At 43.8% G+C, this 24,730-nt stretch overlaps 1 protein-coding gene across 1 annotated transcript; it reads left to right on the top strand.

Moving 5' to 3' along the window:
- The first annotated feature begins 910 nt into the window (after positions 1-910).
- On the top strand, positions 911-24,599 carry arsb (arylsulfatase B). Its single transcript, XM_030434687.1, has 8 exons — positions 911-1,397; positions 2,038-2,224; positions 3,276-3,466; positions 4,482-4,689; positions 8,566-8,809; positions 15,291-15,361; positions 21,697-21,810; positions 23,405-24,599. Exons 1-8 carry the CDS (start codon positions 1,137-1,139, stop codon positions 23,656-23,658), a joined length of 1,530 nt encoding a protein of 509 aa, XP_030290547.1. The 5' UTR covers positions 911-1,136; the 3' UTR covers positions 23,659-24,599.
- Positions 24,600-24,730: the final 131 nt, after the last annotated feature.

Below are 24,730 nucleotides of genomic sequence, written 5' to 3'. Positions count from 1 at the left end.
CTTTTATGCAGGTGACTGATGCAAAGTGCCCGATAATTACTCATTACTCAATCGTGTATAAGTCGTAAAGTATCTGATATTAAACATACTGAAGTATCAAATGTACAAGTAAATGTAAAGTATACTGTTTGTAATCAACAAACTCTCTATATTATTATCCCAATACTAAGAAGTATGTATTATAGAGAATTGTATTATAATTTACATAAAAGCACGATAATAACAATAAAGTAATAATAGAGTATTATATGGTGTTATAAGTAAATCGTTGCATTGCAAAACCAAAATTGTGGAGGGTACATTATATTACTTCATTTATCATTATTGATTAATTGTTTTATCTTGAAAATGTCAAAAATATAGTGAAATTATTAAAATGCCTTGTTCTGTTGGATCAACAATGTCAAATACCAAATAATAATAATAATAATAACACAATATAATCAAAGTTTTTAAAACAGAAGTAGCATTTGGGAAGTTGCAAATGTTGGGTTTTTTTTTTTAATTTTTGCTTTTAAAGTAACTGATACAATTAATCAATCATTAAATTAATTGACTGGTATTTTTATTTTTAAGAGGAAAAGTTTCTTTTATATCAAAGTTTCTATTATATCAAAAAACAACATTTCTTACAAATAGGAACTTTAATATTTAAGTTATAACTGTTAATTATTGTGTGAGAACATAATGTTTCCTGTCTGATTGATCAAATTAATCAATCATTGAAATAGTTGCAGATTTTCTGCCAATCAATTAACTGACTAACAGTTTAAGCTCTAATTGAAGGAATCAGAAGATTTATTTACTTTATTTCGCGTATGACAGTTACACTACTGGGCTTCTGTACATTCACGTGACTCGTCGTGTCTTTCCAGTCATCTGATTGGCTGCTGCTGCCGAGGCAGCGTTTTCAACTTACAGAACCCGGAAGTGTGAGCCGGACGCGGCTGTGAGCTGCTCGTAACTTTTTCATACTTCAGGGAGGTTTTTGTGACTTTGTGAGCGCAGAGACATGAAGTCAGGACGGTCAGTTAGCCGGAGGTCAGGCCGCCATGTTTGTGTCTCTCTCCCGCTGAAGTCTCTCTGACTTCCGGGTGACTTTGTGTCATTCTCCGCTCGTCACTGACAAACTCATCATGGGTGACAGCTGGACTCTGTGTCCGCTCATCACCGGGCTGCTCCTGGTTAGTGTTCCGGTTCTGTCCGCGGCCCAGCAGCCTCACGTCGTCTTCGTCCTGGCTGATGACTTCGGCTGGTACGATGTCGGCTACCACCGCTCCGAGATCAGAACCCCGAACCTGGACAAGCTGTCCGCCGGAGGAGTCCGCCTGGAGAACTACTACGTCCAGCCGCTGTGCACGCCCTCCCGGAACCAGCTGATGACCGGCAGGTACCAGGTACTCACACAGTACTACCATCACATACTTATACTGCATCTGAGTACTTTTCTCTGACACTTTTAATTCAGTACGGAAGCCGAACAGGAAAACAAAAACAGACCGATGTGAAAAGTTTGTGAAGTTGTCGATATTTTCATGTTGTTACGTCCAACAAACACATTATAACACTTTTTATTATTAACAGTAATTAAATTGTTGTAACAAAATGTTTAATGCTTCAATAAAAAAAGAAGGAGAACTCAGCTCGTCATATTTCTGCTTTAAAGCGGGAGAACATGCAGTAACCAGGTGTTGACATCTGCTGCGGACGAGTGATGATGATATCGTCTTTTTCAGCATCGTGATATAAAAGCTGGATATCGTCAGTCAGTGTGAAGCTCATCACTTCCTCCAGATGAGGATTAAACTCCAGCATGACTTTGTGTTTGTTCACTTTTCCATGTTTAGAAAAACTTCCCAGGGAAAAAATAAAATCTAACTTGGACTCTGGTGGAAACGAGAACATCTCTTCTCTTTTTGTTTAACCCTTGAGTTTCATCACCGTCCACACAGACGCTGCTGCTTCCTCTTTTACTCTTGTGGCATTTTCATCACAGTTGTATTTCCTGACGACGTGTCTTTGTTTGGTTCTGCTCAGATCCACACGGGCATGCAGCACCAGATCATCTGGCCCTGTCAGCCGTCCTGCGTCCCTCTGGAGGAGAAGCTGCTGCCCCAGCTGATGAAGGAGGCGGGGTACGCCACGCACATGGTGGGCAAGTGGCACCTGGGCATGTACAAGAAGGACTGCCTGCCCACACGCCGCGGCTTCGACTCCTACTTTGGTAAAAATTCACTGAAGGAGCGTTTTAGCCAAACGTTTCACTCAGTCATCGTCTCCTCTCTTTGAGCTCAGCAGCTACAGCGAAGTTTCATATTAAAAAGGGTGTAAATAACACTTCTGGAGACTTTGATCACACCGGACGAGCTGTACACACACAGTTTTGTTTGTTTAGTTGTTAAGGGTTCTCTTCATCACGGAGGGAGGAGGTGATGACTGGATTTTCTCGTTTGGGTGAACTGCTCCTTTAATATAGAGCTGCAACAATCAATCGATCAGTTTTCAACTACTGAATTAATCTCCAGCTTATTTTAATATTTGATTAATCCTGTGAGCTCAGATTCCAGCTTGTTAAATGTGAATATTTTCTGGTTTCTTTCCTCCTCGATGACAATAAACTAAATATCTTTGGGTTATAATAATACGTTTATTTGAAAACAGGGACAGTGCACATTAATAACATTGCTGTAAATGCGCCAGAATTAGCCAAGAGGCTATTTTTCATCTGTAGTCCCTAGACAGATGTTAAAGTCACCCTAAAAACAGAACAGAATATGAAAAATAAGATTAAAATTACAAAATTACTGGCCAAGGCAATCTGCAAAAAATGCACAGCAATTAACAACATGACAAAATAGCATATATAACATCAATCAGAAAACATCATTCAAGACATCCCCAAAACATGCTGCACAAAAACCCATGACGCAAGACGCATCACATCACAGTATGCAAAGCAGAAGCACAGATACAGAGTGCATGCAACACAATAAAAGCAAGACCACAATAAGACATGCATGCCGACACATAAAGGCAGACAGACAACAGCAAGATGGCTACAGGTTCAGCACAGACGGACCGAGGACAGGAAGGTGTAATCAAGTGCTAGTGCTGCCAGAGCTGGCAGAGCTTATGGACAAAACAGGACATTTAAAGACGCCATCTTGGGTTTTTTTCACCTTTTTTTGACATTTATAGACAAAACAACTAATCAGTTAATAAAGAAAATACTACATTGACGCAAAACATGGATTCTTGTCTTCTTCGTGCTCCAGGTTACCTGACAGGCAGCGAGGATTATTACACTCACATCCGCTGTGTTCCCATCACGGCTCTGAACCAGACTCGCTGCGTGTTGGACCTGCGGGACGGAGAGGAGGTCGCCACCGGGTACAAAGGAGTGTATTCAACTGAGCTGTTCAGCCAGAGGGCCGTCAGCATCATTGAAAAACACCCATCTACCAAGGTGACACACACACACACAGTATAAACTACAGACAGGGTTTATTTTATGTTCTACAGTTGTTGCTGTTAGTATTCAACAAATCAGCGAATTTAGCTATTTACACTCTCACGTGCTTCACTGGGACAAACAGTCACGATGATTTAACACAAAGACAGAAAGAAGTTCATGTAGAACATTTGCTGAATGAACAAGAAGGTCCAAATAATGCAGAATGAGTCAGAGACAGAGTTTCACAGAGTTTATAAAGTGTCTCCAACTCAACAACTCACTAAACTGACACATTTGTTAAGGGAGTCTGGGGACTTTCTCCACGGGGACAAAGAAGTAGCCTATATTGTTACTGTTTAGTGTCTTTGTGACATGTGACATGTTAAGATCAGTAACATGTTTCTTCTTTCATAAATGGAGTGTAAATGGTGACATCAGTGTAAACAGTGTGTTCAAACAGCTGATCAATGTTGGCAGGTAAGACTTTAGCACTTTAGACACAGAAGCAGACAGGCTGGTACAGACATGCTGCCACAAACTGACACTTTTTACAAGGAGACAAACAACTTCAGCTGAAAGATTTAATGCTGAATTTACAACAAGGACACAATGACTTACAATCTGTCACAGACACAGTTTCATAATGTTTATAAAGCTTTACGCTGCTCAACAACTCCTTAAATTAGCTGATTTGTTAATGGAGCCTGGTGAAATTCCTGATGATAGTTGGCTTCATGTATAACATTTAATGCTGAATTTACAAGAAGGAGGCAATGATTTAGAATTTGTGGTAGGAGCCGTTTCACAGCGTTTAAAAAGTGTATCCTAACTCAACAAGTCACAAAATTGCCCTTTTTTAAAGGGAGTCTGGTGATCAGTAACCTTCATGTTTACTGTAGTTGTTCGAGCAGCTCCGTCTGTGAGATGCTGCTCTGACATTCCTCCTTCAGTATGACTGTGACTTTAGTTGGATTTGAGCACTATGACTGGAAAAATTAACAACAGGAAGTCTGTTTTCATCTTCCAGCCGCTCTTCCTCTACACGGCGCTGCAGTCAGTCCACTCACCGCTGCAGGTTCCAGCGCGCTACGAGGCCCCTTACAGTTTCATCAAGGACCCCCATCGCAGGGCGTACGCCGGCATGGTGTCGGCCATGGACGAGGCGGTGGGCAACATCACTCTGGCTCTGCAGCAGAGAGGACTGTGGGAAAACACCGTCCTCGTGTTCTCTACAGGTCAGAGACAAGATAAACACCCTGACATCAAACTGTCCTCTGGGGCAGACGTGTTTTATAGTGTGAGACTCCTTCTGACCACAGGGGGGCAGTAGAGGACAGGTCATATAATAACACCCCCTAATGAAGAGATTGATTAAGTGACGGGCTTCTACGCTTTATATCAACACAAAAAACACAAAAACAAACAACGAAAACTTTTATCAATCAGCCAAAGCAGATCATCATATTAAAGGGATATTCCGGTGTAAGTTTAATCCATGGTCTAAATCACTGTGAAACTGTGTTAGACTCCCTCTCGAGAGATCAAGTTAGCAGACCGCTAATTTACGGAGTTTTATCAACCTCAGAAACGACCGCACGACAACAATACACTGCAGTAAATGGATCCAAATATAAACCGCCACCAAAAAGCCACAAATAATGCTCAGAACAGCACCAAACTTCAGCAACAGTACAAATAGGGTCTCAGCACATAGTCCGGGGCATCTAACCTCCGCTAGCTTAGCTGGAATTCTACTGAAAAGCTGACTAAATTTACCACTCTTCTGCAGCAGCTTCCTGTTGACGGGAAGTCCCGACGAGTCGATTACCGAGTGCAGTAGAGTTCCGCGGCTCATGGATGAAAATGTATGATTATGACTCCATGGAAAAGCAATCAAAGTTCATATGTGTCTTACCTGCCAGTTTATAACAGTTATTATCGAGAGCGGACAGGGAAAAGAACGGAATTGAGCATTTCTAACTGCACTCGGTAATCGTCGCGTCGGGACTTCCCCGACCCGGAAGCTGATGGAGGAGAGTTGAAATCTGTTTTTAGCTTCACAATAGAAATCCAGCTAAGCTAGCGGAGGTTAGATGCCCCGGACTATGTGCTGAGACCCTATTTGTACTGTTGCTGAAGTTTGGTGCTGTTCTGAGCATTATTTGTGGCTTTTTGGTGGCGGTTTATATTTGGATCCATTTACTGCAGTGTATTGTTGTCGTGCGGTCGTTTCTGAGGTTGATAAAACTCCGTAAATTAGCGGTCTGCTAACTTGATCTCTCGAGAGGGAGTCTGACACAGTTTCACGGTGATTTAGACCATGGATTAAACTTACACCGGAATATCCCTTTAATATGTACATAACTCACTTGATGTACATAAATGAACATAAATCCAACATAAATCTTTTTGCTGGTCGACAACTAAAATGACAGTAAGCAAACATGAGACAGAGTCTTTAAACCACTGACATGTAGCAGTAAGAGATTTGCTGTAGCGCTTGATTCGAGTTAACTGGAGCGAGCGCTACACGTAGACGGGATAATCAGGTGGACGCCTGCGGGAATGTTAATATATTTCCCACAGCTGTTATTTTTTCTCTCTCATAGTGAGCCAGAGGAGAAACCAAATCACGGCGTGCAAAGTCAAACAGCAATTAGGTTTTATGTCCTCACATCAAAGCCAGTGTTCCTGAGCCGAGAGGCGTTCAGGTGACTCAGGTGGTTTATTAGATTAAAACATCAGAGAGTCAGAAAACACGACTCGGTCAAGAACAGAACATGGAACAGATATTATTCTGAGGAATTTCAGTTGTTCTCCCACCGATGCAGCACTGAGCGTATCTCCTGTAACACTCTGGATGTCCACTAGAGGACAGTGTTCTGGTGTGTGTCAGTGGAAGGCAGGATGTGGAGGTTAACAGAGGAGAGGAATCACACTGAAGGAAAACATCTCTTCCCACACATCACTGGAAAATAGTTTAACCTTGAAAAATATCCGTAAAGACTTCAAACGAAAGCTTCCAGCATCGTGTAAACATCGAGCGCTCTCAGGTTTCCACATGTGGAACTGTTAATGGATTGCACATGAAGTAGAGGTAGCTCCTTTTGAGGGGTTATTTTTAGGGCTTTTAAAGGGTAATTATGAGACCGGAACAATGCTGTGAAAGTACACTGAGAAGGTTTCTGGGCTGCGGTAGGTGCTTCATTGTTCTTCCACACATCTGCTTCAAACGGATTCAGAAACCCACCGAGCAGGAACACAAGTCAACGTCTGCAGAGAAGATGATCACTGAAGAGACGGGAGAACGTTTTAGTGTTGTGGAGAAGTGTTTGGTGGCGTATTAGGGCCAAATGAAGGGAAAACAAATCAGAGACTTCAGGAATAAAGTCAAGAAATGTTATGTTATAAAGAATAAAGTTGTAATTGTACAAGAAAAATAACTTTATTTGTCAAGAGTCTCAATTCAACTCTGGATGATGGACAAGAAGTCGAAGATGACACGAAGAAACTACGATGTCACGACTGTCTCAGTCGTGACATCGTAGTTTCTTCGTGTCATCTTCGACTTCTTGTCCTCTTCAGTTACAGACGTCTAACGTGAACTAAAGAACTCTAAATTAAAGTTTTTGCGACGGCCAAATTTTACTCCATGCAGCAAAACCAACAGGGTGGAATCAAACCAACAACCTCGACCTGATGAGCCGCGCAGGCGACCAGGTGAACTATTCATCAGCTCTACTGAGGACCGTCTGGTCGTCCAGCTGTCAAGGTGTTTATAAAACTCATTCTCGATTAGGTGAATTATTTATCAGTCCATCATTCAGTAGTTTCCTTCTGGCTCCTCATGAAGTCATCAGAGACACTAATGAGTCGTCTTCTGAGGGAAACTACTTCCTGCTTCACTGTACGTATCACCTGACTCCATAAACATCACTGATCAGTAAAGTCTTTCAGTTGCTTTATTGTTCATATATCCGGCTTGTAATTTAAAACATTTTCACGTTGAAGCTGTTATCACTGACCCACGTGTGTCAGCCTGAATCAAAGAGCCTGAACCTTCAAATTCCTCCGTGATGAAACGTTACTGTAAGAAAACGAGGAGAGCGCCGTCCCGCCGAGAGCCAGAGCAGCTTGAGAAGGCATTAACGGGGCACACGGTCTTTTCCAGAACAGTGCGGGAATCGGGACAGACTACTTCCTGGACTTGCATGACTCTGTGCTGCTGAAAGGGGAGCCCTGCTGCGCTGTGATTGGTCAGCGTGTGTTTATACTGGACGGGTGTGGTGGGATGATGACAGTCGGTCTAACTGCCCGTGTGCACTTGTGTAATGGTTGGATATTCTACAGCAGCAGTCTGTGTCAGTGATTCCTTAAGAGACACGTATTTTTATGGATATTTGGTTTTATATTAGATGCAGAACAGTAACAGCACAGAAACACTGATGAACTGTAAAATGCAGTAACTGCAGGAAGTTTGAGAAAAACAAGTGATCTTAATAAACTCGAGTGAATATTTAATCACACTTGAGTTTTCTGGAACTTTTTACAAAACCTTTCAACAATCCAACAAACTTACCGTCTTTCTTTTCTGACTAATTCAGGGTTTTCTTCTCTCTCACACTCGGCCGCTGTTGTTTTCGCTCTTTGGTTGTTTTAACAGCGAACTTTTTAAATGCATTAAGACTGAATATTGCTGGTTTTCAGGTCTTCACTGCGTCTTTATCCTCTGAGATTACTTTAAAGTTTATATCTTGAATAGAAAAAGGTTTCACAACTTTGATTCTACATCAAACATCGATTGAAATGAGCTTTCTTGCTGTTTATTCTGTGATGGATTGCCATGAAATAAGGCGGGATGATATGTGAATACTTTGACAGATACGATTGAGTGATAATGATCTTTTCTGCATCACAGTTTTACTTTCCACTGAATAAAAGCGATTAAAGTTCTGATGATGTGACGTTTGTTGAAGCCTGTCAGTCAGGACGTCTCTGCAGCTCTGCAGGACTAATCTTCACATTTCACCTTCACCATGTTGATATTACACCTGTGCAGCTCCACAGTTTACTGATTTTAAATCTCCTCGTCTTGTCTGCTTGTTGGACAGATAACGGCGGTCAGACGCTGTACGGTGGGAGCAACTGGCCTCTGCGTGGGAGGAAGTGGTCTCTGTGGGAAGGAGGGATCCGCGGCGTAGGATTCGTCGCCAGCCCGCTGCTGAAGCAACCAGGAACCGTCAGCCGCGAGCTCATCCACATCTCTGATTGGCTGCCAACCCTCGTCGGCCTGGCGGGAGGGAGCACCAACGGGACCAAGCCGCTGGATGGATTCGACATGTGGAACACCATCAGGTGAGCGTCTCTTTGTGCCTCTCGTCCTTCGCTCCACCTCTGCCTGACCTGCCGTCTCCTCTTGTTGGAGCCCCGCTCCTTCAATAAGCCCTTTGTTACCGAGGCAAGAGGAGCTCAAAGAGAAGGAAATTCCATCAGTCATTCTCACACAAATCTGTCCTTCCATCCCTCTCTTTCTTCTCTGGCTTTATCCTCCCTCCACCCCACAGCGCTGCCTCTGAGAGCGATCAGAGCCGGCTGTGGAGCGCTAATTAGTTTAGCCACAAATCCATTTATGTGGCAGCATACCTTCATACTGAATATATTCACTTATGTGCTGCTGAACTTTGGTTTTGGGAACTTTACAAAGAACTGTTATTGAGTTAAAGGACCAGTTCACCCAAAAACCTCCTCCTGATGGTATAAAGTCCTCCTCTCCTCCTCCTGATGATATAAAGTCCTCCTCTCCTCCTCCTGATGATATAAAGTCCTCCTCTCCTCCTCCTGAGGATATAAAGTCCTCCTCTCCTCCTCCTGATGATATAAAGTCCTCCTCTCCTCCTCCTGAGGATATAAAGTCCTCCTCTCCTCCTGATGATATAAAGTCCTCCTCTCCTCCTCCTGATGATATAAAGTCCTCCTCTCCTCCTCCTGATGGTATAAAGTCCTCCTCTCCTCCTCCTGAGGATATAAAGTCCTCCTCTCCTCCTCCTGATGGTATAAAGTCCTCCTCTCCTCCTCCTGAGGATATAAAGTCCTCCTCTCCTCCTGATGATATAAAGTCCTCCTCTCCTCCTCCTGATGATATAAAGTCCTCCTCTCCTCCTGAGGATATAAAGTCCTCCTCTCCTCCTCCTGATGATATAAAGTCCTCCTCTCCTCCTCCTGATGATATAAAGTCCTCCTCTCCTCCTCCTGATGATATAAAGTCCTCCTCTCCTCCTCCTGATGATATAAAGTCCTCCTCTCCTCCTCCTGATGATATAAAGTCCTCCTCTCCTCCTGATGATATAAAGTCCTCCTCTCCTCCTCCTGATGATATAAAGTCCTCCTCTCCTCCTCCTGAGGATATAAAGTCCTCCTCTCCTCCTCCTGATGATATAAAGTCCTCCTCTCCTCCTGATGATATAAAGTCCTCCTCTCCTCCTCCTGATGATATAAAGTCCTCCTCTCCTCCTCCCGATGATATAAAGTCCTCCTCTCCTCCTGATGATATAAGTCCTCCTCTCCTCCCGATGATATAAAGTCCTCCCTCTCCTCCTGATGATATAAAGTCCTCCTCTCCTCCTCCTGATGATATAAAGTCCTCCTCTCCTCCTGATGATATAAAGTCCTCCTCTCCTCCTCCTGATGATATAAAGTCCTCCTCTCCTCCTGATGATATAAAGTCCTCCTCTCCTCCTCCTGATGATATAAAGTCCTCCTCTCCTCCTCCTGAGGATATAAAGTCCTCCTCTCCTCCTCCTGATGATATAAAGTCCTCCTCTCCTCCTGATGATATAAAGTCCTCCTCTCCTCCTCCTGATGATATAAAGTCCTCCCTCTCCTCCTCCCGATGATATAAAGTCCTCCTCTCCTCCTGATGATATAAAGTCCTCCTCTCCTCCTGATGATATAAAGTCCTCCTCTCCTCCTGATGATATAAAGTCCTCCTCTCCTCCTCCTGAGGATATAAAGTCCTCCTCTCCTCCTCCTGATGATATAAAGTCCTCCTCTCCTCCTGAGGATATAAAGTCCTCCTCTCCTCCTGATGATATAAAGTCATCCTCTCCTCCTGATGATATAAAGTCCTCCTCTCCTCCTGATGATATAAAGTCCTCCTCTCCTCCTGATGATATAAAGTCATCCTCTCCTCCTGATGATATAAAGTCCTCCTCTCCTCCTCCTGATGATATAAAGTCCTCCTCTCCTCCTCCTGATGATATAAAGTCCTCCTCTCCTCCTCCTGAGGATATAAAGTCCTCCTCTCCTCCTGATGATATAAAGTCCTCTTCTCCTCCTCCTGAGGATATAAAGTCCTCTCCTCCTGAGGATATAAAGTCCTCCTCTCCTCCTGATGATATAAAGTCCTCCTCTCCTCCTGAGGATATAAAGTCCTCTCCTCCTGAGGATATAAAGTCCTCCTCTCCTCCTGATGATATAAAGTCCTCCTCTCCTCCTGAGGATATAAAGTCCTCCTCTCCTCCTCCTGATGATATAAAGTCCTCCTCTCCTCCTGATGATATAAAGTCCTCCTCTCCTCCTCCTGATGATATAAAGTCCTCCTCTCCTCCTCCTGAGGATATAAAGTCCCTCCTCCTCCTCCTGATGATATAAAGTCATCCTCTCCTCCTGATGATATAAAGTCCTCCTCTCCTCCTGATGATATAAAGTCCTCCTCTCCTCCTGATGATATAAAGTCATCCTCTCCTCCTGAGGATATAAAGTCCTCCTCTCCTCCTGATGATATAAAGTCATCCTCTCCTCCTGATGATATAAAGTCATCCTCTCCTCCTGAGGATATAAAGTCCTCCTCTCCTCCTGATGATATAAAGTCCTCCTCCTCCTCCTCCTGATGATATAAAGTCCTCCTCTCCTCCTGATGATATAAAGTCCTCCTCTCCTCCTCCTGATGATATAAGTCCTCCTCTCCTCCTCCTGATGATATAAAGTCCTCCTCTCCTCCTCCTGATGATATAAAGTTCCTCCTCTCCTCCTCCTGATGATATAAAGTCCTCCTCTCCTCCTCCTGATGATATAAAGTCATCCTCTCCTCCTGATGATATAAAGTCCTCCTCTCCTCCTCCTGATGATATAAAGTCCTCCTCTCCTCCTGATGATATAAAGTCATCCTCTCCTCCTGATGATATAAAGTCCTCCTCTCCTCCTCCTGATGATATAAAGTCCTCCTCTCCTCCTCCTGATGATATAAAGTCATCCTCTCCTCCTGATGATATAAAGTCATCCTCTCCTCCTGATGATATAAAGTCATCCTCTCCTCCTGATGATATAAAGTCCTCCTCTCCTCCTGATGATATAAAGTCCTCCTCTCCTCCTCCTGATGATATAAAGTCCTCCTCTCCTCCTCCTGATGATATAAAGTCCTCCTCTCCTCCTGATGATATAAAGTCATCCTCTCCTCCTGATGATATAAAGTCATCCTCTCCTCCTGATGATATAAAGTCCTCCTCTCCTCCTGATGATATAAAGTCCTCCTCTCCTCCTCCTGATGATATAAAGTCCTCCTCTCCTCCTCCTGATGATATTTTTACCTCCTCCTCTCCTCCTCCTGATGATATAAAGTCCTCCTCTCCTCCTCCTGATGATATAAAGTCCTCCTCTCCTCCTCCTGATGATATAAAGTCCTCCTCTCCTCCTGATGATATAAAGTCCTCCTCTCCTCCTGATGATATAAAGTCCTCCTCTCCTCCTGATGATATAAAGTCATCCTCTCCTCCTGAGGATATAAAGTCATCCTCTCCTCCTGATGATATAAAGTCCTCCTCTCCTCCTCCTGAGGATATAAAGTCCTCCTCTCCTCCTCCTGATGATATAAAGTCCTCCTCTCCTCCTCCTGATGATATAAAGTCCTCCTCTCCTCCTCCTGATGACATAAAGTCCTCCTCTCCTCCTGATGATATAAAGTCCTCCTCTCCTCCTCCTGATGATATAAAGTCCTCCTCTCCTCCTCCTGATGATATAAAGTCCTCCTCTCCTCCTCCTGATGATATAAAGTCCTCCTCTCCTCCTCCTGATGATATAAAGTCCTCCTCTCCTCCTCCTGATGATATAAAGTCATCCTCTCCTCCTGATGATATAAAGTCCTCCTCTCCTCTCCTCCTGATGATATAAAGTTATCCTCTCCTCCTCCTCCTGATGATATAAAGTCCTCCTCTCCTCCTCCTGATGATATAAAGTCCTCCTCTCCTCCTGATGATATAAAGTCCTCCTCTCCTCCTCCTGATGATATAAAGTCCTCCTCTCCTCCTCCTTATGATATAAAGTCCTCCTCTCCTCCTCCTGATGATATAAAGTCCTCCTCTCCTCCTGATGATATAAAGTCCTCCTCTCCTCCTCCTGATGATATAAAGTCCTCCTCTCCTCCTCCTGATGATATAAAGTCCTCCTCCTCTCCTCCTGATGATATAAAGTCCTCCTCTCCTCCTGATGATATAAAGTCTTCCTCTCCTCCTGATGATATAAAGTCCTCCTCTCCTCCTCCTGATGATATAAAGTCCTCCTCTCCTCCCGATGATATAAAGTCCTCCTCCTCTCCTCCTGATGATATAAAGTCCTCCTCTCCTCCTCCTGATGATATAAAGTCCTCCCTCCTCCTCCTCCTGATGATATAAAGTCCTCCTCTCCTCCTCCTGATGATATAAAGTCCTCCTCTCCTCCTCCTGATGATATAAAGTCCTCCTCTCCTCCTCCTCCTGATGATATAAAGTCCTCCTCTCCTCCTCCTGATGATATAAAGTCCTCCTCTCCTCCTCCTGATGATATAAAGTCATCCTCTCCTCCTGATGATATAAAGTCATCCTCTCCTCCTCCTGATGATATAAAGTCATCCTCTCCTCCTCCTGATGATATAAAGTCCTCCTCTCCTCCTCCTGATGATATAAAGTCCTCCTCTCCTCCTGATGATATAAAGTCCTCCTCTCCTCCTCCTGATGATATAAAGTCCTCCTCTCCTCCTGATGATATAAAGTCCTCCTCTCCTCCTGATGATATAAAGTCCTCCTCTCCTCCTGATGATATAAAGTCCTCCTCTCCTCCTCCTGATGATATAAAGTCCTCTCCTCCTCCTGATGATATAAAGTCCTCCTCTCCTCCTCCTGATGATATAAAGTCCTCCTCTCCTCCTCCTGATGATATAAAGACCTCCTCTCCTCCTCCTGATGATATAAAGTCCTCCTCTCCTCCTGATGATATAAGTCCTCCTCTCCTCCTCCTCCTGATGATATAAAGTCCTCCTCTCCTCCTCCTCCTGATGATATAAAGTCCTCCTCTCCTCCTCCTGATGATTATAAAGTCCTCCTCTCCTCCTCCTGATGATATAAAGTCCTCCTCTCCTCCTCCTGATGATATAAAGTCCTCCTCTCCTCCTCCTCCTGATGATATAAAGTCCTCCTCTCCTCCTCCTGATGATATAAAGTCATCCTCTCCTCCTGATGATATAAAGTCATCCTCTCCTCCTCCTGATGATATAAAGTCATCCTCTCCTCCTCCTGATGATATAAAGTCCTCCTCTCCTCCTCCTGATGACATAAAGTCCTCCTCTCCTCCTGATGATATAAAGTCCTCCTCTCCTCCTCCTGATGATATAAAGTCCTCCTCTCTCCTCCTGATGATATAAGTCCTCCTCTCCTCCTGATGATATAAAGTCCTCCTCTCCTCCTGATGATATAAAGTCCTCCTCTCCTCCTGATGATATAAAGTCCTCCTCTCCTCCTGATGATATAAAGTCCTCCCCTCCTCCTGATGATATAAAGTCTTCCTCTCCTCCTCCTGATGATATAAAGTCCTCCTCTCCTCCTCCTGATGATATAAAGTCCTCCTCTCCTCCTCCTGATGATATAAAGTCCTCCTCTCCTCCTGATGATATAAAGTCCTCCTCTCCTCCTCCTCCTGATGATATAAAGTCCTCTCCTCCTCCTCCTGATGATATAAAGTCCTCCTCTCCTCCTGATGATGATATAAAGTCCTCCTCTCCTCCTCCTGATGATATAAAGTCAGGGTCTCCAGCTGCTTCAGTTGTTTAGCAGAACGCTGCAACTCTGTTTTACTGTGAAGCTCCAGAAATGTTTTGTGCAGTATGAAACTTCACCTGACTTTCCATCAGCTGTAAGGAGGGAGGAGATGATGACTGAGGTTTTATTTTTGGGCGAACTGTTCCTTTAATAAGAACGCGTGTCGGACCGCGGATGAACTCTGCATGTCAGTCTGTGAGCAGCTTGTCACTGGAGCTGTCGCTGCTTCTGTGTGACGGACACATTATATCTGTAAACTAAATGTGGACACAGTGAAGAAGGTGAAATTGAGGGCTGCAGCAGAAAATCAAGGCTCAGCCGGACCACAAACTACCACTCACTGCCTGCACTTGACTCGATTGGCCGACGCACGTCAGCTGACCGCTGGCGTTGCCGTGTGAGCAGCACAACAACGCAGCGCACCGACTGCTGTTTGTTTACAGCTTCATCTTGTTTCTAATTGGCCGTCCTGTTTGAGAAAACAGCAGAAATGAAACGGGGACTGAAGCTGAGAGCAGCAGAGAGTTAGCGAGAGTTATTTTAGTTGTGTTATCAGACACTGTGGTCAGAGAGAGCCGAGTGTTTTCTCTGTGGTGGAGTGCGGTCGCAGCGTATGACTGCCTGCTGAACAGCAGCCAGCTGCTTTAGATTTACAGATCCCAGTGGATTTTACAGTGCATGAGTCAGACAGCCTGCTGTGTGTGTGTGTGTGTGTGTGTGTGTGTGTGTGTGTACCCACATGTTGAAGAGTTACACTCCTTTTTATCTTACAGTAAAGGCTTCGCCTCGCCCAGACTGGAGCTGCTGCACAACATCGACCCTCTGTACAACGACATCGCTCCATGTAAGTTCAGTCGTCCGTCAGCAGGACACAAAGTGTTCAGAGCTGAAACCTGCAGAGGAGCTCACACTGTGTGAATGTGTGCAGTCAATGTGAGACAGAGTTCTGACATGAATGATGAAATATGATCCTGTGAAACACAAACATTAGCTGACAGAAGGTGCAGAGCTTCACTTCACTGAAGGAAAATATTCACAGCAGAATAAATCCTGCCAAGTGAGCTGAGGTGTTACAGTCCACACGTCCTCTCCTCCAGGAGAAGCTCAGATGCTCGTGTAAAAACACACTCTGGTACAAACAGCTTTCTGTGAACACGCTAATCATTGAACTGGTCACCACAACATCACCAGACTCCCTTAACAAATCACCACATTTAAAGAGTTAACAAACTTTGTGAAACTCTGTCTCTCAGTTTGTACCAGCCTGCCTGCTTCTGTGTCTACTTTGTGGGGAACGTCACCAGACTCCCTTTAAAAATCACCCAATTTAGTGAGTTGTTGAGTTAGAAGACACTTTGTGAAACAGCTACCACAAATTCTAAATCATTGTTTCCTTCTTGTAAATTCAGCGTAAAGTATAATACATGACGCCAACTATCATCATGAATTTCACCAGACTCCCTTAACAAATCAGCTAATTTTAGGAGTTATTGAGTAGTAAAACTTTATAAACATTATGAATGACAAATTCTAACTCATTGTGTCCTTCTTGTAAATTCAGCATTAAATGTAATACATGAAGCCAACTATTAGCCACAAATTCACCAGACTCCCTTCACAAATCAGCTAATTTTAGGAGTTGTTGAGCAGCGTAAAGCTTTATAAACATTATGAAACTGTGTGTGTGACAGATTGTAAGTCATTGTGTCCTTGATGTAAATTCAGCATTAAATCTTTCAGCTGAAGTTGTTTGTCTCCTTGTAAAAAGTGTCAGTTTGTGGCAGCATGTCTGTACCAGCCTGTCTGCTTCTGTGTCTAAAGTGCTAAAGTCTTACCTGCCAACATTGATCAGCTGTTTGAACACACTGTTTACACTGATTTCACCATTTACACTCCATTTATGAAAGAAGAAACATGTTATTGATCTAAACATGTCACATGTTACAAAGACACTAAACAGGAACAATATAGGCTACTTCTTTGTCCCCGTGGAGAAAGTCCCCAGACTCCCTTAACAAATGTGTCAGTTTAGTGAGTTGTTGAGTTGGAGACACTTTATAAACTCTGTGAAACGTTACGTTCTCACCAGTTTACCCTCCTGAACGTCTCCGTACAGACACACGAAAACATGCGGAAACTATTTAGACCACTCTTCATGTGCCGGCGACGACAATTTGATAAATCATGTTGAGGTGATGGAAACCTCATGTTACCTCTCCTCCTGTGAGTGTGTGTGTGTGTGTGTGTGTGTGTGTGTGTGTGTGTGTGTGTGAGTGTGAGTGAGTGTGTGTGTGTGTGTGTGTGTGTGTGTGTGTGTTTCTACATTTCTGATGTTGTAATTCTGCTGTTTTCTCTTTTTTCTCCACGAGTATCAAGGGCTCATTGTTTGCACCAGACATCTTGAATCTAATTAACTGAGGTGAAAGCTGAACGTTACACAACATTTCACTGAAGTCACATTAACGCATTAGACATCGACGTTACGTTTATTATGAGGGTTTGAAATTTGTTTGAGCGGATTGCGAGGTCACGAGGAGGTCGTCGCTTTATGAAATATGTTCGCATGATTTTTTAATTTGGTGATCCGTCAGACGGAGCCTGTGAGAGTCGAGTTTTATGGAGATGATCGTGAGTCATACGTTATCTGAAGCGCTGAAGAAAACATTCTATTAACAAGCTTTATTTTCTACTCATATTTTATGTTTTAGTGATTATTGTACCTCATAAAATGGTATTTGTTATTCTGTTTACATCTGAGGAATGCTGATAACGCCGGGTGGAAATTCTAATCAGTCGCTGTTGAATCAGTCAACAGGGTTGAAATCGGAGACGGTTGACGTGCGCGTGTGTGTGTGTGTGTGTGTGTGTGCGTGTGCGTGTGTGCGTGCGTGCGTGCGTGTGTGTGTTTACAGTTTAAACACTGTGATTGTCGGGAGGTTTCCAGGAAGTGGGTCTTGTGACGGCCCCGACACAGTGGAGAGGTGGAGTGGCCTCATTCTTGTTTAACCACTTCATATTAGCTGGTGCTGGTTCTGGTGCTGGTGCTGGTGCTGGTGCTGGTTCTGGTTCTGGTTCTGGTGCTGGTGCTGGTTCTGGTTCTGGTGCTGGTGCTGGTGCTGGTGCTGGTCTGAGGACACTATTTCTGACTCATTCAGAGAACTAGAACAGTAGGAGTTTATTTCTTGTGCAGAAACGTTTCGCAGATGTACCGTCGTGGGTCGTAGTAACAATAGATCCACCGCAGAGCTCCATTATTCATCTTCTCGCATGTATTCTGTACGTGACAACACTAATTAAAGTGTTCAAACCAGAGAAATCCACAAGTTTCCTCGAGGTGACGTGTGTTTCATTTGTGCGCCTGTCACTAAAACTTCCAGGAGAGTCAGAGAGCGAGGCGAAACATTCGTGTCACATCAGATAGATTCTCATCAGCGTTAAATGTGTTCACCAGTTTTACTGTCAGATTACTTTACTCAACCTCTGAGTGAAGTCAGCACTCAGCAGAGACTCTGGTTCTGGTTCTCCTCTCTATAATGTTGTCTTCATGAAGTAAAGTCCAGTTCCCCTCCTGCTCCAGTCAGCAGTCAACATTACAGAACAGAACCACCCGACAGTGGATCACTGCTGCAGTCAGGCTGATCAACAGGAGGGAAGAGAAATCACCTTTTTCACTCCTGTCGGTAAACGTCTCCGGGTCAGCGCAGAATCTGATGTTTATTCCTCCAGAGCTGACTGGATCTGAGCAGCTGATCAGTGCTGATGAGAACAAAAAGTATAAGAATAATAAAACAAACTCTGCGTTGAGACGATGAAACGCTCTGTGGAGCTGCAGTGATTATTCTCTGTGGGTTGTTACTGCGACGCTTCTGACTTTGAAATAATAATAATGACAATTAAATTAGATTGATGGTAAACAAAGTCATTAAGAACTGCTGTGAAAACATCCACATCGCTTCTGTTTAAATGAATCTAATCACTGACTTCACTGCTGGTCTTTACCACGATAACAGTGAAGAACAACACTGCAGCTCTACAAGCGCTGGTGTTTCTGTGTTTGAATCTTTCTTGTCTTTCTGCTCCTCCTGAGACATTCCAGCCTGAGATCCCTCTTTCATTCGGTCTTTCTATTAACCAGCCTCTCTTTCAGACCCTCGCTCTGCTTCAGCCTCTCTTCATGCTCCTTTCAGTTTCTCTGTTTAACTCATGAAAAGGCCTCGGACCCTTTCTACATACTTTCTCCTTTCAAGTTTCAGAATCCCTCCTCTGTGCTCTGTGTGAGAAGAGGGATCCTGACTAAATGGGTCACAGAGGGGTCCCTGAACCTCTCGCTTGTGTAGAGAGAGACCCTGGAATCAGCCCAGGCCTTAAATCACCCCCAAATTTCCCCTCCGTGCTCCTCTGCCCTCTCTGGGTCTCTCCTCTTCCCCTCCCTTCTTCCTCCCGAGTCCATTCGCAGATTCTCCTGCTGTGGATCCAGATGAGCGAGGCGGGCTTTCCAGAAATGGTTGGTGTGTGTGTGGGTGTGTGGGTGTGTGTGCGTCGGGGTTTGAGGCCCCTTTCCTGAACGAAGCGAGAGTAGAAGAAGCCTCCCAAAATAAATCCAACCCTGATGTCCGCAGAGCCCAAATCATTCATCATCCCACCTGCTTTCGTAGCAGCGCTGACACCTGAGGACTGCTGCTGCTCTGCTGCGAGGATCTGAGCTCTGCCACGCTGATGTTCACACAAAGCTGCAGTCACATCGAGCAGCTCGCTGCATGTGAGAACAATTAAGATGCCCACATGTCATTTGCGCAACGATCAGTGAAGAACTCAGTGTCACAGCTTTTATCGTGCGGTTGCAGAAACGCTGAGATCGGAAATGTTTTAATTCTGCAGTCATGTTGCTGTGGTCGGGTCGACTCTGTAAAACCAGCTCCGATGGGAACGTGGGATCTGAGTGGGTGGGGATCCGTACATATGCTAAGAATGTGAGGAAATACATGTTTTTGATGGCGTCAGGATGCCAAAATTACTCTCAAATCTGACTAATCGGGACCATATTGTTCGGGTCAACCACGACATGAACCTGAGAATACTCTCAAGGCCGGATCTGCACTTTCTTTGAAAGCGTGCGCTCATTTCTGGGAGATATTTTCCATAAGAACAAAAATACCTCGTGGCAGCTGCAGAAGATCCCGAACATCCTCAGGACGAAGAGTCATTTATTTACTTACTAAACTTATAAAACGATGCCAGTTGAGAGCTGCGAGCTTTATTCCTCATCTACTTCAAATCTGACCAACTGTAAAGAGGCCGAAATAAAACAAACAATGTAGGCGTTAAAGCTGCAGTCTGGAGTTCTGAGAACAAAGTGGGCTTAGTCAGAACATTTGAATGATCACAGCTCCCAGGTCAGTCCTTCTTCTTCCTCTCTGCCTTCTAAGCCCCTCCCACAGAGGAGGAGCCTGCCGTGCATGAGCAGGCTTGTAACCATGGTAACAGAGGAAGTCAGATAACCAAGACAGCACATTCAAAATAACAACATCAGCCCTGATTGTTCTATTTCTGACCAACACAACTAAATTACAGTGAAGAGTGCCTCATGCAGATCACTGCAGATATCCAGAGTAACAAACAATATTCCTCACATCGCTGTAGACGAGTTACCAGGTGATCATTCAGGTAATCATCATCACCATGCTGCCTTTCTGAAGCATGAGGAACGTTATTTCTCTAAACCATTTCCACCACTTCAGAGCATCCTGAACACAAACTATTGTTATTATAACCACCCGGGCACTTGAAAGACACTTCTGCTAACCAGTAGCCATGAAGACAAAGCTAAACACCATAGTTAGCACACAAGCTAACAAGCTAGATTTAGCAACAAGCTAGTTTTCTCTCTGGCTCAGTCCAGTTCTTTTTTTTTTACTCTGCTTTTCTTCGTCAGTCTTCTTATTTCTTCTCTTTGACGTGGGCAGTGGTGGGGCTTTCTTCAGCTCTGTTGTTGTCTGTTCTCCGCCATTGTTTACAGTTTGGGCTTGAACATATCTGACCAGGTGAGAGCTGCACCTGCGTGGGGGAGGGGCGCTGCCCAGTATGCACAGCCTGACCGGGCTTCCAACAGCACGTGCACAAGAGTGATTGACACTTCTCAGACACGCCCCCTGGCTCTGATTGGTTGTATTTAGCTGGGAGCAGTAGATATTTGCAAATCAAATTACAGCCACTGGGCGGAGCCACAGGCAGCTGACCTGTATCTTATTCTACTGTCAGATCATAATGACAATTTTAGCAAATAGAACCAAAAAATAGTCACAGAATGCAGCTTTGATTATAAAATGAGATATGAATTTCCTGTTTTAATTTGTGTGTGCATTAATTCCCCCTACTGTTATTTATTGGTACTGTATTCCTATTTGCACGTTTATCCCCATTTATTCCCCAAAATCCATCTGTTTTTCCACTTTATCACACAAAGGAGGCGGGGCCTGTCTTTAGAGCCAATCACAGCACAGTAGGGCGGAGCTAGCCAAAATATTCTTGGGCTAATTTGCATGATGAGACAGAAAAGCAAATAGAAGTGTCGAAAGAAAAAACATCAGTTATGGAAATAAAGAGGGGGAAACCAACAGAAATGAAAACAAATATCAAATTCATGCTTCCTTTAATTTTTAACATTGTTTTTGATGCCTTTCACAGGATATAAATGTATTCATTACTGATTATTGATCTGTTTGTTTATACTTTTTGTATCTCGTCAGATGTGTCCTCCATGCTGCACTTGTGGCTAATCGTTCATTGTGTTTAGCAGAAGCAGAACTCTTGGTGCTGACCCGAGCCTGTTACCTCCTTATTGGTCCAGAGCTCCATTAATTTGAGTAAATTCATAAGTACAACAATGTGTGTTCTTAAAGGGAAGGATTGTTTGGCGCCTCTCTCTTCGTGCTGTGTCACTGTTGATTTTACTGCTTGAACAGACGTCTTTCTTATTGGTATATTTATTTTCACACCTTCACTTGACACTGGCTGTGAGTCCCAGGTATGTGCTGGAGCTCGGTGCCAGTCTGTCATCCACAGAGGGCTTTTGTTTCCAGCGGTAGTCCAATAGCACCTTAATCAGCAGTTTCTAGTTTTTTAAAAAAAGAAATAAAGTGGATGACCTCCATGATCAGCTCCGTCCTCTGCTCTCCGCAGGTCCTGGCACCAGGCGTCAGTTAACTTTGGCTCAGGCGGTCAGCTCCGGCTTCAATGTGTCCATTCACGCCGCCATCCGATCCTCCAACTGGAAGCTGCTGACTGGATACCCGGGTCAGTATCTCCTCGCAGCAGTAATGACATGTTTAGTCTGAGCGGGGAGCGGAAAATCAGGCATAGACACACATTCACGTCTTATCTCTGCTAATCACAAGTACTCAGAGGCTTTAACTGAAACTGGCACGAGAAGAGTTTTTTTTACTTTACGGTCTCTTTATGAAGTTCTGTAGAATAACGAGACCGTCAGTGTTCAGATCCGCTCCTTATAAAGCTCACTCTCACTGCACTGGGCATGAAACCACTCCACGTCTCCGTTATAAACAGAATGCATGAATAAACTCACATTTGGTCCTCTGTTGTTTGTCGACAAACAGAAAGCTGAGACGTGTTGAGCGACGTTTCTTTCGAACGATATTAAATCATAAAAGTTATTTCGCGTTGATGTGGCTCCTAAATTATCACCTGCCGAGCACCAGATGTTGGTAGACTTTCTGTTTGGTCACACTGATGGATAAATGTTTACACCAAAACAGTTACAAGATTTAAAGGGACAGTGTGTAACGATTTAAGTAATTTAATAACTCAAATCAACGTCTTCGTTCATGAGTAAGTCCTCATTGGTGTACAATTACCTCTGCCAACAATCTGACTTATCCTCCTGAGTGAAGAATTACCTATCTGAATATACACAGCACGGGCAAGCTCTATGGAGGCCGCCATGTCTTTCCGGTTTTAAAAAAACTATGGACAGCCGAGAGGGACACAAAGCACCACGTGGTACTACGTAGTAAGACTAAACGAGTTTTCGCTCAGAGCTAGCTTGACTGCGGAACTGAGAGGGAGCTCAGCGAGTTTTATATCTTTTATAGCCTTAGTAACTAACTACATCTTTACCTCATTACCTGAATCAGTAGAAATACTCGACGCTGTTGGGAAAGAGTCCATATTTTGAAAATGAGTTTCTTGTCCGTCAGGGCCACCGTAGCTTCCGGAACGTCTCCAACGTCTTCAGAACGGGAGGGGTGAGCAAAGGAGTGTTGCAGTGTAGAACCTCACAGCTAGATGGCGCTAAATACTTGATATATTACACACTGTCCCTTTAAAACTACGCTGAGACGTTGGTGTCATTAATGGGTGCGGTGCTTCTGTCCTCGGCACATGGAGGTCATGTAGACTCTGAAATCAAAACTCTGAGAGCCTCACAGATGATTTAAAACAGGAAAGTTTCTATGTTTTCCTTTGTTGAAATACACAAACCTACATCTGTCAATACGTTCTCATTCTGTCACTACAGCATCTTTTATAATCAGATGCTATAAGCATAATAATATCCCATTAATTCGTCCATCATCACATCAATAAATCAGTGTTGATACGCAGCTTCATCCAGAGATATGATCTCTTTCCTGGAGCTGATAACAACTCACTGAGGGGCCCAAACTGGACGAGAGGTCTGAAGCCAAGAGTTGTGAGCTGCTGATTTAAACTTTAACAAAGAATTTTATTAGTTGAGCTTTTTATATATTATTGACGTAATGTGTTACTCTGAGAAGTAACTACAGCTGTCTGGTAAATGTATGTTCCTCTTGTTTTGTTTTGTAGTAGAAGCTAAAGATGGTAATTGTGTCCTCCATCTTGTTTCCTGCAGGTTGTGCCGTCTGGTTCCCGCGGCCGGGTCAGAACAGCTCCGAGTCGGAGGATCCACTGAAGCCGGTGATGCTGTTCGACATAGAGAAAGATCCGGAGGAGAGGAACGAAGTCTCGGCTCAGTTCCCCACGGTGGTGGATTATCTCCTCAGTCGGCTCCAGCACCACCAGAAAAGCGCTCTGCCGATAAACTTCCCCGCCGATGACCCCAGATGTGACCCGGGCCCCACTGGAGCCTGGGGACCCTGGGCTTAGATAACAGTGATGAATCTTTGTTTACAGAGAATCACAACAGCTGGAATCTGATTTGTCGACACGAATGAAGTTCTAGAATTTATATCAACGTAAAGATTTCAGGAGACAAAGAGTCTGAATTCAAACATGCAGCTTTTTATAAAAACAAAACAAAAAGAAATGATATATAATATATTTTCTGATCAACTTGATTTGTTCTTTTTGATCTGTAGAGAATCTCAGACATGATTGATTGATTGATTAATTGATTGATAGATGCTGCCGTCCTTATTGATCTCCTCACCGAGCTCTGGTTTCTTTGTAGTGATTACGTGAAGTTGCACATGTGGCTGATCGTCTCTGTTTCAGGTTTCTGCACCTCATTTATCTACAGTTGAGACGCTGCAGGCTGCTTTTAAGTGTCAAACACAAAGTCTCAGAGACGAGAGGCTGTTTTTAACCTGACAGAAAGATTTCACCAACCACACTCGGGTGTCTTTGTTAAGATCTCTCCCGACCGTACAGGAGAAACTAAAGACTTCGATGTCTTTAAAACATAAAAACTTTTTAGGATCACAAAGAAATCCTCTTCTCTCTTGTCTGTCAGAAACCACATGTGACTGAATCTCTGTGCAGCGTCCAAAGTGCTGAGAAAGCTTGAAATCAGGAGAGCAAATATTTGACATTCATTGATCAGGAGGCTGGAAACAAACACTCGGCTCCCAAATAAATGCTAATGTGGCTAATGTGTATCTGCTGGATGTTTACACAGGGAACTGACTGCCAACGTGTTATCTGTATCAGCTGGTAATGTGTCAGAGTTTACAGCTTGTCATATTCCACCTGAAGGACCAAAGAAGTCATTTAACTGTGCTCTATTTTTTCATTTTATTGATCCGTTCTGCACTGTTTGGAAAACAAATCATACAGAATAAAAAGGCCAAAGTGTTGTGACAGTCTGATTGTGGGTCTGATATTCAGATAATTTGTGTGCTTTTTTTAAGGTCACTCGTTTCTCTTCTAGGTTTCTCAAAGTTAGTGAGTAGGTGCTAAATGTGTTTTTCTGTCTAGAGGGTGAAAATGTGAAGAATTT

The sequence above is a fragment of the Sparus aurata genome, chromosome 12 (assembly GCF_900880675.1).
Source record: "Sparus aurata chromosome 12, fSpaAur1.1, whole genome shotgun sequence".
NCBI lineage: Eukaryota > Metazoa > Chordata > Actinopteri > Spariformes > Sparidae > Sparus > Sparus aurata.
The sequence above is the reverse complement of the archived record's forward strand: the minus strand, read 5'-3'. Positions and strand labels throughout refer to the sequence as shown.